We start from the raw sequence: 15,925 nt of genomic DNA, 5'->3' as shown, positions 1-15,925 counted from the left end.
AGGGGGGGTCTTTAGTTGCAGTCTGCAGGCTCTAAGTTGCAGCATGTGGGATCTAGCTCCCTGACCAGGGATCAGAACCCAGGCCCTCAGCATTAGAAGTTCAGAGTCTCAGCCATGGACCATGAGGGAAGTCCCCATTCCCCAATTTTGAACAGTGCGTCAGGAAGCATCCTTATGCTAGATTTTTTGTGCAATTAGTTGAGTAGATATTTCACAATCTCCTCTCTCCCTCTCTTTCTGCCTCTCTCAAACAGAAGCTTTAAAAATGAGGAAACTGTCTTGCCTCCGTGGCTTTCTCCCTCTCTTACTCACTCTATGCCAAACCCCAGAATACATGCCAGGAACATGGGCAGGAGGGGAACACAAAAATAAGAAAAGATGGTATTAAAAGCACTTGTTCCAAAGATTATATTAAGAACTCTAGCTTTTGATCCATCCCCTTGTATTTTCTTTTTTACCTCCTGTGGAAAAATCTTGCCTGCCTCCCTGGAAAAGCAGCCCATAATTTTTCCTGAACTGAACCGCAACTGATCCTGTCCATTTCTGTTCAGAGTTTACAGATAGAACTCACAAGGGGGCAGAAAGAGCTACGTCCCCTTTTAGGGTAAAGCCAGGGAGAGGAAAAGGAACAGGGGGAAACTGAAGAGAGGAGAGGAGCAGAGTGTACAAAGGGGTGGGAAAAGAGGTGGGGACCTTTCACAGGTGCAGAGCGAAGTAAAGTTGCCACCTGGTGCCCTCATCCCTGGAGCATCCGTTATACATACTTTACAGAGATACCCGGGCAATGTGTGCTTTCATAAATCCTGCAGCGTTTTTTCTTTACAACCTCAAACAAAATTCCATTTCTGCTACTGTGGCTGCAGGCCATCATAAATACATCTCCAGTAATCTCAGCTCCTGATATTGGCAATGTCCTTGGGCTGAACTTAATGTGAAAAGCTGAGGTTGCAATCTCCTCAGTGGTAAATGTGTTTTCCCTTTGACCATATAATTGGGATAAGAAAGGTAACACCCATGGGAATATAAATGTGCCTCTGAAATTGAAAAAAAAAAAAAGATTAAATGAATTATCCATAGGCCAGTGATACAAATTCATCCACATATTTTCCATTCTATTGTGTCACTTGCACCGCTAAACTGCCAACTGCACAGCTTCCCAGTAAACTTGCTGGGGCTATTATAAGTAAAATGTCAAGCGTTACCTGAGCAAGAATGTGAAAGTGACTAAAAATAATATTACTATGCTACCACCCTGTCTGCAGTGACGTCAATCGGCTGTAGCTGGTGGCTTCACCTGCCACCTCTCCTCCTTGATACCCACCAGGCTCCCCCTGGGCCGCCCCCCCACCCCAGACCCCTCACTGTGCAGCTGCTGGTCCTGGAGATGCCGCCCCGCTCAGCTGCCACTGTCTCCGCCTCGCAGATCACCTTTCCGGGGCTGCCTGCTGGCGCCTCCGCCCACCACAGGGGGGCTCAAGGTGGGTCACTGCTGGGTTTATTCAACTCTGACACTGATGTTGCTGACTGTGTATCTCCTGCCTGTCCCCACCCTCCACTCAGACCCCGAGTCCTGTGAAGATGGGGCCAGTGTCTCTGTCCTTGCTATTTGGATGTGGGGGAGATTTCCCCCAGAGTCCTCAAGCCCTGGACTCACACCCCTTGGCCTGTGAGTTTTCAGCTACTTCCTGCCCGGCCAGGTGGAGTCTACTCACCACGTTGACGCTAGGCTTGGCCACGTGAGGCGTCTGGGCCAATCGGACATCAGCAGAAGGAGCCCAGGCCAGTCTGGCAGAGGACAACATATGATAGCATCTAATGGATGGCTCAGGAGGGAATCTACCCTAGACCAGCGGGAGGAGGTGAGTGATCATAAATGTCCATGTGTGGAGACCAGTGGCTAATTTACACATGAAAAGAACAGGGACTGTCCTAGTTTTCACACACTTTGCAACCTCTGCTTGTTGTTCAGTCACTCAGTCGTGTCTCTTTGTGGTCCCCTGGACTGCAGCACGCCAGACTTCTCTGTCCTTCACAATCTCCCGGAATTTGCTCAAACTCATGCCCATTGAGTCAGTGATGCCATCCAAAACCATCTCATCCTCTGTTGCCCCCTTCTCCTCCTGCCTTCCACCTTTCCCAGGATCAGAGTCTTTTCCAATAATTCAGCTCTTCGCATCAGGTGGACAAAGTACTGGAGCTTCAGCTTCAACATCAGTCCTTCCAGTGAATGCTCAGGGTTGGTTTTCTTAAGGATGGACTGGTTTGATCTCCTTGCAGTCCAAGGGACTCTCAAGAGTTTTCTCCAGCACTAGAGTTCAAAAAAATCAATTCTTTGGTGCTAAGCCTTCTTTATGGTCCAACTCTCACATCTATACATGACTACTGGAAAAACCATAGCTTTGACTAGATGGACCTTTGCTGGCAAAGTGATGTCTCTACTTTATAATACTGTCTAGGTTTGTCATAGCGTTCCTTCCAAGAAGGAAGCATCTTTTAATTTCATGGCTTCAGTCACCATCCACAGTGATTTTAGAGCCCAGGAAGAGAAAAATCTGTCACCACTTCCACTTTTTCTCTCTCTATTTGCCATGAAGTGATGGGATCAGATACCATGATCTTAGTTTTTTGAATGTTGAGTTTTAAACTAGCTTTTTTACTCTTCTCTCACACCCTCATTCAGAGGCTCTTTAGTTCTTCACTTTCTGCCGATAGAGTGGTATCATCTGCATATCTGAGGTTGTTGATATTTCTCCTGGCAATCTTGAGTCCAGCTTGTGATTCATCCAGTCTGGCATTTCACATGATGTACTCTGCGCATAAGTTAAATAAACAGGGTGACAGTATACAGCCTTGTCACACCCCTTTCCCAATTTTAAATCTCTACTTATACCCTTCCATATGTTATAGATACAGAACCTGTGCCTGTAGGCCCTGGTGAGATGGCGCCACACTTTTAAAAGTCACTTACTGACTTTACAGCTAATTAATTTGGAATTAGGAGACACCACACACCTGTGTTTGGGTATTCAGGTTGGAGTCACAACACGTCTGGAGTTAGGAATGCCCCATTTGGAACTCAGGGTCCCTGATGGAGTCTTTCTCAGGGCCTGAAAAATCCAACCTCTAACCAGGTCGGCTCTACGCCCCAAGGTGGCCAGGCGCAGGCCACACCTCCCACAAGCCGGCCACACCCTCACAAGCCACCAGGCCTCTCAAGAGCCAGCCACGCCTCCCAAGCGCTGGCCACACCCTCACAAGCTGGCCACGCCTCCCATGAGCTGGTTACCACCTCCCACAAGACTGCCTGTGGGTACCTTCCTGCACCTGAACACACTGAGGACAAGGGCCATGGGCCAACCTGGGGAGCCTGCAGACTTCTTAGCCAGGCGGACTGGGCCATGTGATGGCAGAGGTGCCGCTGATAGGAGACTCATCCTATCAAATCCAGGGGCCTGGGTTCTTCAGGAGGAGCCTGGCATGTCATCAGACCTGGTGAGCAATGGGTTTACCAGACACTGAGCTCCCCCTGGAGGCCAGTGGACCTGAGGACACTACCGGGCCACTTCCAGATGACAAGAGTGAGGCTCCAGAGCCCTGGACCGATGCACCTGAGGTACCAAGGCGGGCGGAGGTTTCATTCTCAGCTTCCCAGGAGTCTTAGCAGAAAGGTCACTGCTGGGATGCAGTGAAGGAAAGCAGTGTTGAGGGCCACCTCGCAGGTGAGACCAAGGGGACAGTGTCTGCTCCTTGACTGCCCTGCTTTGCTGCACTGCATTAATTATTTTAAAATCCCACATATGTCTTTCCCTACAGTTTAGTTTTAAACTGTTCTTGGGCAAGGATCACATGTTACACTTTTTAAAGCGCTAAGGAAAATGCTATGAGCAATGTGAAATACATTTTGACTTGAATTAACATGAAAAGGAGGAACATACCCCAATATCTATTATTTTAAAATGATTAGAGATCAGGTCTCCACTGACAAGGTGAAGCAGAAAGCAGAGTTTCTCTATAGAAAAGTAGGTTTTTAAAATCCAGAGGATTCAAGTCTGCTGTGGGGAGCACACAGCTGAGTCTAAACGGCGAATACCTTCTGGGTGTTTCTGGCTCTGCCCTCGACTAACTGCTGGATGCTGGGAGAATGACTCCCTCACCCAGGGCCCAGGTGGGTCATCTCAACATGCACAATATTGGGGCCACTTTTAAAGGGAAAATGTGCTCCCCCCCCCCACAGGGGATTGCTTCATTTTCTAGAATAACACATAAATATACACAATAATAAACAGTAAATAATTTAAGACTTTCCTGATGGCTCAGATGGGAAAGAATCTGCCTGCAATGCAGGAGACCTGGGTTTGATCCCTAGATCAGGAAGATCCCCTGGAGAAGGGAATGGCAACCCACTCCAGTATCCTTGTCTGGGAAACCCCATGGACAGAGGAGCCTGGTGGGTTACACTCCCTGGGGTCGCAGGGTCAGACACGACTGAGTGACTAACACACACAAAGCACCTGCTGTTGTTGTTCAGTCGCTAAGTGGTGTCTGTGTCTTTGGGACCCCATGGGCTGCAGCACACCAGGCTTCCAAACACACGTCTAAAACATTTTAAAGATAAAGTGTAGCAACACCACAAGTCAGTAGAACTCAAACGGTAAAACTGACGTGAGAGAAAATGTTGTATTTCTGAACCACACTGCCTCTCGCCACCCGCCCTTACCTCCAAGTGCAGTGTCGACGGTACAAACCTTTTATACCGGCTTGCTTCTACTGTAGTTGCTGCTGTTGTTGAGTCGCTAAGTTGTGTCCTCCTCTTTTGCAACCTAGTGAACTGTAGCCTGCCAGGCTCGTACTGTCCATGGGATTTCCTAGGCAAGAATACTGGAGTAGGTTTCCATTTCCTTCTCCAGGGAATGTTCCCCCAACCAGGGATCGAACCCGGGTCTCTTGCTTTGGCGGGTGGATTCTTTACCGCTGAGCCACCAGTAGCTGCGTGAAAACCTTGTATGGGTGCAGGGAGCCTGAGTCTCACTGGGTCTCCTTTAGCCTCACAGTAATACCTGGCACCAGCCTGACCAAAAGCACAAGAACAAATGAGAAAACAGTACAGTCAGGTAGTGCTTAGAAGGGGGCCAGCCACGTAAGAAGTTACTGGGCCATCCACCAGTAACTTCCCTGGTGGCTCAGAGGGTAAAGCGTCTGTCTACAATGCGGGAGACTTGGGTTCGATCCCTGGGTCTGGAAAATCCCCTGGAGAAGGAAATGGCAATCCACTCCAGAACTATTGCCTGGAAAATCCCATAGACAAAGGAGTGTGGGAGGCTACAGTCCATGGGCTCGCAAAGAGTCAGACACGACTGAGCGACTCCACTATTCACTATCTCCACGTAATACAGACTATGCTCCTGTTTTACATTGCCACTGAAGTCAAAACGAAGTCTTAATCTGATAGAGAATTCAGAGAGACTTTCCAAAATCTGTCATAAACGCTAGCTGGAGAAATACTGGAATCAAAAACCTCTAAAAATCCTTAAAGATTCTAAAGTCCCTTCCATTCAAATCTAACCCTGGGCCTCGGAAACATCAGTTGCAGTGCACAGACCTGCCACCAGAGGGAAGTACAGAGCCATCCCGGTAAAGAAGAGGCAGCCGGCAAGCCGCCTCCTCCTCAATTTGTGGGAGCAAAGAGCTCGTTGGCAATTGCTCCTCCTTCTCTTCCCATGGGTCCCAAAGATAGGGTAGTTCAACCGAACTAAGCATGATAGGGGCTCAAATAATACGAGTGCATTCTTTTACTCAAATAAGAAGAGTTTTCTCTTTTTATTAGTTTTCTATTTATTTGCATCTATTGAACAAACTTCCGTCAAATGCCTACTATGTGCAAGAAAAAGATACGTGAGAAGAAAAAGTTATTCACAGAACTCTAAATACACTTCCAGCATAAGCCGAACTGATAGCTCTCAGAGATTGTCTCCAGAGAAGGCAATGGCACCCCACTCCAGTACTCTTGCCTGGAAAATCCCATGGACGGAAGAGCCTGGTGGGCTGCAGTCCATGAGGTCGCGAAGAGTTGGACACGACTGAGCGAACTCACTTTCAATTTTCACTTTCATGCATTGGAGAAGGCAATGGCAACCCACTCCAGTGTTCTTGTCTGGAGAATCCCAGGGACGTGGGAGCCTGGTGGGCTGCCTTCTCTGGGGTCGCACAGAGTTGGACACGACTGAAGCGACTTAGCAGCAGCAGCAGCAGCAGAGATTCTCTCTGCAAAACTCACTAGTTATGGTCTTCAAGGAGCATACAGAGTGTACAGTAGAAGGAGAAAATGATGCCTTGTTTGAAAATAACAAAGTACCACCACTGACATCATCAACTCAATGGACCTGAGTTTGAGCGACCTCCAGGAGATGGTGAAGGACAGGGAAGCCTGGCGTGCTGCAGTCCAAGGGTCGCAAAGAGTCAGACAGGACTTAGCAACTGAACAGCAAAGAACACCACGGGGGGCTGTACTCAGAAGGAAACGCCCTGCTTCCTGCCCACAGGGCCCATCTCTGTAGAAAATCACTGTTTCCAGCCATTCACTCAGGGAGCAGACAATTCTGGAACATCAAGCTGTGTGCTGGCAGCCCACACTCCATGGGGTCGCCAAGAATCAGACATGACTGAGCAACTGAGCCCACATGCACTCAGAATGTGCTAGATGTTTTTGGTATTGAAAAAGAAAGTGAAACTGGGTCCCCATCCTCAAGACTCCCTCATAACCTAGAGGAGTAAACAAAATTAATATGCAAGACGAGAGAGAAGCAAGGATGAAATTGACGGATGGGAAAATAAATGAAATAAGAGTTGGAAGGAAGGGAAAGACACTATTGTTAGTTATGAGGGACGGGACCCTTGGAGGAGGTGTGGGAGGAAAGGAGAAACGGGGCAATCATACCTGAAATGCAGGCAGCTCAAGATGGTGTGAAGTGATGTGGCCTTATCAGATATATCTCTAAGACTATTTGACTATCCTAACAAAAAAAATTATATCCTCTGTGGAAGGGAAGTGTCCCAGGGCCTCGCTTGGCTGAAGAGTGAGGCTCAAAGGCACTGGGACTCAGGCTTCAGGATCACCTCCCTGCCTCTCACACCAGTCTGTTCTGCCCACAAGTATGTGATGGCATCTCTACCTCCCACATCCTATGCCTTGGGCTTCCTGCTGCTGAGCTGAGCACGGGGTAGGAGGGAACGGAATGGTCCCCTAATTCTTTGGGGGATTGAGCTTCTGTGCCCCCAAAAGCCACATCACCCGGGCTGCAGGTCACAGGAAGCAGCTCCACTGACCTGCCAGAATCTGCCTGCAGCTTCTGTCTCTAGAAAAGTCCCCACAGTCATCCTGCTGGCCGCCTCCTCTCTCCACCCAGACTGCTCCACCCAGACCCTCTCGCCTCTCTCCAGCCACAAAAGAAAACCTCATCTCCTTTTTAGCACACGAGGAGTCACGCACTAGCTTGTTCTTCTGTGTGACCCTTGGGAAGATGGCTGATCCCGGATTCTGTAAATGACTCTGACCTTGACAGGAGGGCGTGCCCTGTGAAAGGAGCCAGGCAGAGAGGCCAGGGTGAAGAATCAGAATCAGTGTGTAGGGCTAGCCTGCTCCAAGAATGATGGCAAATCTAGTTTACGCACAAAGTTTTGCATCAGGAGAGAAATCCTACCCGTTGGGTAGGAAAATTTGGTAATGTTTAAATTGTCAGAAATTATGGTTTTACTTTTATAAACTTGAACTTTCAATTCTATTCTGACTATACATCCACCCATTCTTTCAAAAAGAAACAAAAAATTGTGTATTTACAAAATGCCAGTCCCTGCTGAGCCTGGACCTACAGAGAGAAATACAGCGTGGTCCCCATCCCGGAAAATGCAGCGGGTCAAGGAGGCAGTGAAGTGTGTTAGTCGCTCAGTCGTGTCTGACTCTTTGCAACCCCATGGGCTGTAGCCCACCAGGCTCCTATCCTTGGGGTCACAAAAGAGTCAGACGAGACTGAGCCACTAAGTATGCATGCTGGGGCCAGTAGAAATGAAGGCAGCACCCTGAGGACTTGGATAAGAAACATTTAAGGACAGACAATAGACGAAGGACCCCACACAAGCGAGTTGTGAATAACAGCTGTGGTGTCCGAGGAAACCCAGCAGGGACCGAGAGGAAGGGACCAGGGGCTGCTTGTCAAACCTCCTGCATCTCTGTTTAGCAGTCAGGGGAAGGGGGGAAAGTCATGCCTAACCAAATGACAAAACATGCCAAGGAATGGGTGGTATAAATAACAAAGACCCGGCTCATAATTTGGGCTTAGGGATAAGCAAAGCGTGTTCAAGAACCCACAAAGCCGACAGCCTGGCTCCCCTGGAGAAAGATGGCTCAGGAAGCAGATCAGATTGGGTAGTGGGTTAATCCACTCGGCTACCACAAGAGACTACCCCAGACAACAGACGTTTGTTTTCTCTTGATTCCAGAGGCTCAAAGTCCAAGATCAAGGTGTCTACTTGCTTTCTCACAGTGACCTTGCTCCTTGGGGTGTAGGTGGCCACTTTCTCCCTGTGAATTCACGTGTTCAAACTGTGCACCCTTAGAAAAAGTCTGTAAAAAGTAATTAACTGCTGTCTGGGTAAATGCCATCTGTAGTTATGTCTTTTGTTGTTGTTGTTGTTGTTTAACCTCACAAAGAAAAGTTTTTGATTTGTCTTCCACATCTCCTTCAGCAGAGAATTCCTTGTACAAACGAGATAATTTAATAGAAATCAGCCCTAACCCCTCTACTTCTATGATGATTTATGGGAGTTAGGGATGTCAGTTTGCCGGGAGGATTCTGGAGAGACTCACAAAACCCAAAATCAGAAAACACGTGGGCCGGGACAGGCCGCTGCCGTGAGGGTCCCCACCTCGCACCCGCCCTCTCTGTCCGCCTCACTCTGCTTTCCCCTTTGCAGACTGGCTCCCTCCTCTTCCCCAGAACACATGGGGATCAGTGGTCCCTTGAAACACCTCCAATTTTCCCTCTCACAGTCCCTATGCCCACGAGGTGGTTTCTTCTCCTCAGACCATTTGCAAATTTCCTGGGAAACAACTCGGTCCTATTTTGGGTCTGGTGGTTATTCCTGGAGCGAGAATTGACTGTGGCCAGGAGCCGTGTGGAAAAACTCTTGGCCCAGCCAGACCCGACCAGCCACAGCAGCAGCCAGGTCAGAGAACAGCTGCTCCCGCCCAACCTGGGGGACAAGCCCCAAAGAACGGGGTGGAAATGCTATCCCAGAATAGATGCCGACACAGACTAATTGGCCAGAGGCAACATTTATTTCAGATGATCTCACCTTTCAATTGATAATCTCATGAATACTGCCGTGTGGAAAAGGCTGGAAGAGAAGCTGTTTAACTCTCAGAACCGAGACCCTGTCCTAGTTCACTCCAGTTTCTCTTTTCCCCCACTGACATTGCTTTGTTCCTCCCACATTATTTCAATGAAGTTAGAAGGGATAGGCCACCCACTCCATTATTCTTGGGCTTCCCTTGTGGCTCAGTTGGTAAAGAATCGGCCTGCAATGCGAGAGACCTGGGTTCAACCCTTGGGTTGGGGAGATCCCCTGGAGAAGGGAAAGGCTACCCACTCCAGTATTCTGGCCTGGAGAATTCCAGGGACTGTATAGTTCATGGGGTCACAAAGAATCAGACACAACTGAGCGACTTTCACTTTCAGATGGATGAGGCATGAAGCTTTCAATATGCAACCTTAACACAAGGGCTTCATTTTAAATATTTAATAGATCCTCTCTATTTTGAAACTACCATAATGGGTGTAAATCTCTGCAAAGATAAACATAGTGGTGTCTGCCCTTGCTTCATTCCCGTCCTTATGTACGACACACAGACTACACTGGCATGAAATGCTCCTTTTGCACCAAATCCCACTGATGCACGCAACAGCAGAGAGTGTGAAATAACATGCACGCAACAGCAGAGTATGAAATAACATTCGGGTAAATGGTAGCAGCCAAAACCACATCAGGCTGCTCGGAGAACTTGAAGAAATTATTGATTTTGAACCTTAGTTTCTTTATTTAGAAAATCGGGAGTTGGGACCAGGTTATCTTTCAGGTTGCCACTAAACCCTAAATTAATGACTGTCACAGTTACTGATAGAAAAGTCTTAAGAAATCCGTGTGTTCCGTTGATCACCAATATGAATGGATTCAGCCAAAAAGGGGATCTTCACCAAGAAAAAAATTTTTTAATTAACGCTCTCATGTTCTCAGAAGAAAGCAAATCATTCGTTCGAGCTTCTATTCTCTCTGAAAAGGTTTCTCTCTGCAAAGGCGGGGAGTCCAGCCCTCCGCCTTCACGAGGGGCTTGTACCGGCCACCTGTGCGCGCTATAAAAAGCAATCGCTCCGGAGCCACTTCCTACTGGACACGCAGGGGACCCGTGCACTGCTTTCCATTCACTGGTCTGCACTGTTCTTTTGGGTAAGAGTGACCAGCAGTTGATGGAAGCTTCTGATATGAGAGATGCTGGGCGACCCGTTTTGGGCAAGTCACATTTGCTGAAAACAGACCCTTGTGGCATGAAGTTCTTTAGAATTCGGCAGGCCAGACCAAGTGCAGGGTGAAAGAGACAGAGAGAGAAAAGGAAGGAGCGAGAACTCGCAACTTTCTAGCCAGTTGGCAGATAGAGCGAGTCCCCGAGACAAAGGGCAGGCGCATGCGTGAAGCGCCTGAGTCCTCGGCTGGGAACAGCGCTTCTGACCGCACCGCCGCCCGGAATGACCAGCGTGGGTCCGGGCTGCTCAGGTCCACTGTGGTCGTGAGACTCTGAGCTCAGCTCCTGGCTCTCCTGGAGCTGCCCCAGCATGCCTGGTCCCCAGGCTCCGAGAGCACCCCCAGGGAAAAGCCGTGATGGGGTCCCCGCTGCAAAAAGCATGGTGAGTAGGGAGGCTTAAGCCTGAAGGTCCACTGGGAACTCAGATACTAAGGGGAGTCGAATATAGAAAGTCTTCCCCCCGCCAAAGGGGACTAAAAATAGACTCCAACTTAAAGGTCATTATTCAGAACAGTATATATTGGTTGACCCAAAATTGGTTTATGTAGCTATCTAGAAGAATATATTAATATGAAGGTCTGAAATAATCTCTACTGGAATGTTAACCATGGTTAGTTTACATGTAAGAATTTTGGTCGATTGTGCATTTTCACTATTTATGTATTACCCATATTTTCTGTTTTTCTACAGTGAGCATATATTTCTTATTTTATTTTTAAAAGAGATTTATTTAGAAATCTCGAACTAAAACTCTAGGGGGAGGAGGGGGCCATTTGTTGAGGCTCAGGGTTGGTATTGTATATCTAAACCCCCAAATCTACACCTCTCCTCCTTATGTTGTTGGTGTCTTCTGCCCTTTCCTGTTTATTGTTTTTAGCTCTTCCTCTAAGTACTGGGGGTAGGTCGCACTAGATACTGTGATAAAGGGCTCTCAAAGTGATTTTTTAAATTCACTTTAAAAGAAACATTTAGCATAGAAGAGAAAAAGCAAGTCTTCACATTTTCAGGAACATAAATCTCTGAATTTAGCTTACAGTCAAGAACAGTCATAATTCTGTGTACAGAGCACCAGCCCAGGCAGTAGGCATGATGTTAAATGATTGTGATTTGTTAGTTCATTTACAAATGATGTTAAATTGAAATCAACAGTTGCTTGTTGATGCTAGATCAATGTAACACTTGTTAAGTGAAATGAAACTTCTGTTTATTTAAGGAGTGGATATCTTCCTTAAAGATGACTCTGTAGAGTTCACATGAAATGATACATCTTGGAGCAAAGGGAAGGAGAAGGGATAAGAGGTTTAAATGTAGACCACCTCAGCCAAATTTAAAGGCGCCGCAGGGGCACTTGACTTGGCCCAGGGCAGAAGTCGTTAGGGAGAAACTCAACCACCCCATAAGAGACAAGGCTAAGGATTTGTGTCACCTCTTGGGACAGCAAGAGCGTGACTCTGTCTGAAGTAGACCCACCAGGAATCTTCCATCTCAGCTGGCCGGTGTTCTTGGAAACGAAGCTTTAGGGGTTGTTTCTTCTTTGTAACTGCACTTAGCAGCTGCCCTCTCCACGTAGACACTTGTGCAGGTGACAAGCATGGATCAAATGCAGGCACGTGGAGGACCTTGGGCCAACCAAACGGAGGAGCCCATGGCTGGTGGAGAAGCCCAGCACAGACTCTGGACAGTGCAGTGAGGTCGCAGGTGTCAGGGGAGTACAGAGAGGAGGCCTTCCCCACGGGGGGCTTCTAGAAGAGATGCCCTGGGCCAGGTCTTGCAGGAAGCATAGGAGTTTGCCAGGCAGAGAAGGGACTTGCAGGCAGGGGAACATCCGGCCACAGACCTGGATGGAAGGTGTGTCCAGGATGTGCTGTTGGGATGCAGGGCCTGTGCTCCAGGTGAGGACTCACAGCTCTACTGCAGGAAAGTGGCGTGTACAGATCTGTGGTTTAAGTGACAACCTGAGGGATTTCCCTGCAATCCAGTGGTCAGGACTTCACCTTCCGATGCAAGGGGTGTGAGTTCAATCCCTTGGCCTAGGGATTGATCTAGGATCTAGGATCCTACCTGCCTCTCTCGGCCAAAAAACCAAAACAGGAAACAGAAAAGATATTATTAAAAAATTCAATACAGACTTTAAACATGGTCCGCATAAAAAAAAATTTTTTTTAAGTGACAATCTGGCAACAATAGAGAGCGCAAGTTGGAGGGGGTGGAGAGCAATGACAGGAACACCTCTTGATCTTAATGTTCCTGCAAAAAGAGGGGCAAGAAAGATGAGGGCCTAGGTGGGAGCCCAGAGGATGGGGCGTTTTGTGGGACATTCTGGAGGCAGAAGTCAACAGGGCTCACTGTCAGGTGAGGAGGAGTGGATGTGGAAAATGGGCCACCGTGCATGCACAAAGCTTTTGAGGGGAAAAGGTTGAAAAATTGATTATTAGTTAATAACAAAACTTCTCATTTGCAAGAAAAGAAAGACCAGTTAGAGTTCAACTTTTTAAATCATAAAGCAAAAGTAGTCTAGGGCCTGTAATTTCAGGAGCATTAGTTCAAACAGGCTTCTTTTAAGAACCTTCTGGACGCTGTGGTCCCAATATTTGAGTGGAAGCAAAAGCGAGCTAAATTTTTGCTTTTCCTTCTTTGTCTCTAAACGGTTTTTTCATTGCTGAGGATAATGACCTCAAAATTGCAACAGTATCAGATTCTGGAAGAAAAGACAGGGGGACTCCGGGGACACGTGGAAGCCTGTTTGATTTGAAAGAGCTCATTCAGGTCACCAACCTGTAGCAGCGGCTCGTGTACCCAGCCCAGCCCAGCCCTCACCCTCCACCCTCCATTCACCACTGCCTCTGGTCAGCACGGGGTGGAGGGGGGAGCCTTGCCCCTTCTGCTGTTTCTCTGTAATGATAAACTCTGGCTTTTCTCTTTATTGCCTAATTTCTTTCCATTGTGTGTAGCCTTTATTAAAAAACAAAGGCCACGATGGCTACAGGGAAAGCCAGTGGAAGCCACCAAGGAAAAGGTCTGACGTTCTGTCATCACCCCTGGCTGGGGCCCTCCCAGGGAGTGTGAGCTGCCCTCCCAGCGCCGCCTGGTGCCCCCACTGGTTGTAGCCAACCACCTTGGATCAGGCTGTGACACACCCGTTAGGCTTCACCACAAGCCAAGGCCACCATCCCAATGCTGGATCTGGGGTTGCGCCTGGTCCTTGATCCCATTTCCAGCTTCATCAGGCAACATTCCACCAAAGAGGGCCTGACATCAGCCTTCTGTCTCTGCTTCTCACAGCCGCCCCGTTGACTTGCCTCTGGGAACTGGTTCCTGTGAGCTTGAGCATGTAGTCCCTTGGGGACACCCAGATCCAGCACTTCCCTCACCTCCTCCGATGTTTGGTGGCTCGCTGTCCACCCCATGACCCCAGATTCCATATTGTCAGTGACGATCACCTACAGAGGCATGGTGGTGGTCCTGCCGGGACCTGACTTCCTGTTAACACACACCACAGCCCCTGAAACATCACTTCCGTATGAGTGAAGGCCTGAGATCGCAACGAGCGCTGTTGCTGGGCGGTTTGTCTGACACCCAAGCGTGGCTGGTGGGAACTCTGAGTCAGGCTATGGCGCTTCAGGTGGATTGCTCTGCAGACCCACAACGGGAAGAGCCCTTGGGCTGTGTCTTAGAAAAGAAGCTGGGTTTTGTCAAAGGCTCTCTAACTTGTGATCCTGACTGATTTCATAGCAATGCCACGTGCCCTCAAAGAGGTGTTGCTGAGTGACCTGCGGGAACGTGTCTGCTCCCTTCTCCTTGCCAATCCTCCAAACACAGAAAGCCCTGGGATTCCTGGTGGGGTGGACTTCAATCAGCAGGGCCCTCGTGGGTGTGGGACATGCCCTTTGTTGTTCAGTCTCTCAGACGTGCCTGGTTCTTTGCAAGCCCACAGACTGTAGCCCACCAGGCTGCTCTGTCCATGGGAACTCCCAGGCAAGAATACTGGAGTGGATTGCCATTTCCTTCTCCAGGGGATCTTCCCAACCCAGGGATCAAACCCGGGTCTCCTGCATTGGCAGGCGGATTCTTTACCACTGAACCACCTAGAAAGCCCAAGACATGCCCTTACACAGTTACAATCCTACAAAGGTAGTGATGCATCCGGGCCTGAAGTCCTGCTGAGCCGCCCAAACCACCCACACTTCTACCTCCTCTGTAGGGAGCTGGCCCATATTCATGGATTCTGAATTATCTGCTCAAATCTAAGGGTTGGCCTGGTTCTCACGCCCAAACTGTAACTTCATAGAAGCAGGCTATGTGAGAAAGGCAGCCTTGCTCAGCAAAATCACATCTCTGTACCCTCCAACCATGCAATCCATTTCCTTCAGATGTATTTAAAATTACAAAATTTTTTCCCATTTGGAAACTTTCTTTCCAGTGGGGCACAGAATTAAGATAAGATTCAAAGTGTAACAGTCCTTTTGTTAACTTGTAACAAACATGCTCCAGGCTCTTCCTAACAGACAAACATGGGCGAAATGTGAAATAAGCAGCCTGAAAGAAAGCAGAATGTAATTCTTTTCCTCAGTAAGCTTTTCAAAAAGGTGCACCTGCTGTCCAGAGTCTATAAAATCTCAAGTACATATACAGCAGAGCCCTCAGTAAGTGCCCGGCACTGTTCTGAGCACTCTGGTTAAAAACAGTTCATCCAGGGATTTCCCTCGTGGTCCCGTGCTTAAGACTCTGCACTCCCAGTGCAGGGGGCATGCGTTCATTCCCTGGTCAGGGAACTAAGAGATGCCTCATGCATGCGTGCTAAGTCCCTCCAGTTGCGTCCGACTCTTTTTGACCCCGTGGACTGTAGCCTGCTGGGCTCCTCTGTCTGTGGGATTCTCCAGGCAAGAATACTGGAGTGGGTTGCCGTGCCCTCCTCCAGGGCATCTTCCTGAGCCAGGGATGGAACCTGTCTCGTGTCTCCTGCATTGCCAGGTTCTCTATCACTAGTGCTACCTGGGAAGCCCAAGATGTGACTCAAGTGCAGCAGGAAATTAAAAAAAAAAAAAATCCAATACCCATAATAGCGCTGCGGGGATAGTTATCATTATTTCATTTTACATTTACATGTGAATCACTTCATAATTCAATAATAATTGTCACTATTACCATTTTACAAATGAAAGAGAGAGGCGTGGAGGTGAAGTAACTTGCCCAAGGTCATGGCTACTCCGTGGAGAGCTGGATATGAACCCATTAAAACACAGGCTCTGCTCTACAATCCTGGTCCTCTTTTAATGGTAAATAACAGAAGAAGTCGTCTATTATAAATTACTTTGTGACTCAGCAGAGGGAAAACAGAGGCATCTCAAAACGTCT

At 48.3% G+C, this 15,925-nt stretch overlaps 1 protein-coding gene across 1 annotated transcript in view; it reads left to right on the top strand.

Moving 5' to 3' along the window:
- Nucleotides 1-10,814: 10,814 nt before the first annotated feature.
- TAGAP (T cell activation RhoGTPase activating protein) overlaps nt 10,815-15,925 on the top strand; it is an 88,256-nt gene continuing 83,145 nt past the window's right edge. Inside the window, exon 1 of the mRNA XM_086318587.1 lies at nt 10,815-10,952. Coding sequence (XP_086174713.1) covers nt 10,881-10,952 — 72 coding nt within the window. The 5' untranslated portion in view covers nt 10,815-10,880. The remainder of the gene's footprint in view (nt 10,953-15,925) is intronic.

The sequence above is a fragment of the Bos grunniens genome, chromosome 9 (assembly GCF_055505025.1).
Source record: "Bos grunniens cultivar Pamir isolate PY7600 chromosome 9, Bosgru_T2T1.0, whole genome shotgun sequence".
NCBI classification, from domain to species: Eukaryota; Metazoa; Chordata; class Mammalia; order Artiodactyla; family Bovidae; genus Bos; species Bos grunniens.
The sequence above is the reverse complement of the archived record's forward strand: the minus strand, read 5'-3'. Positions and strand labels throughout refer to the sequence as shown.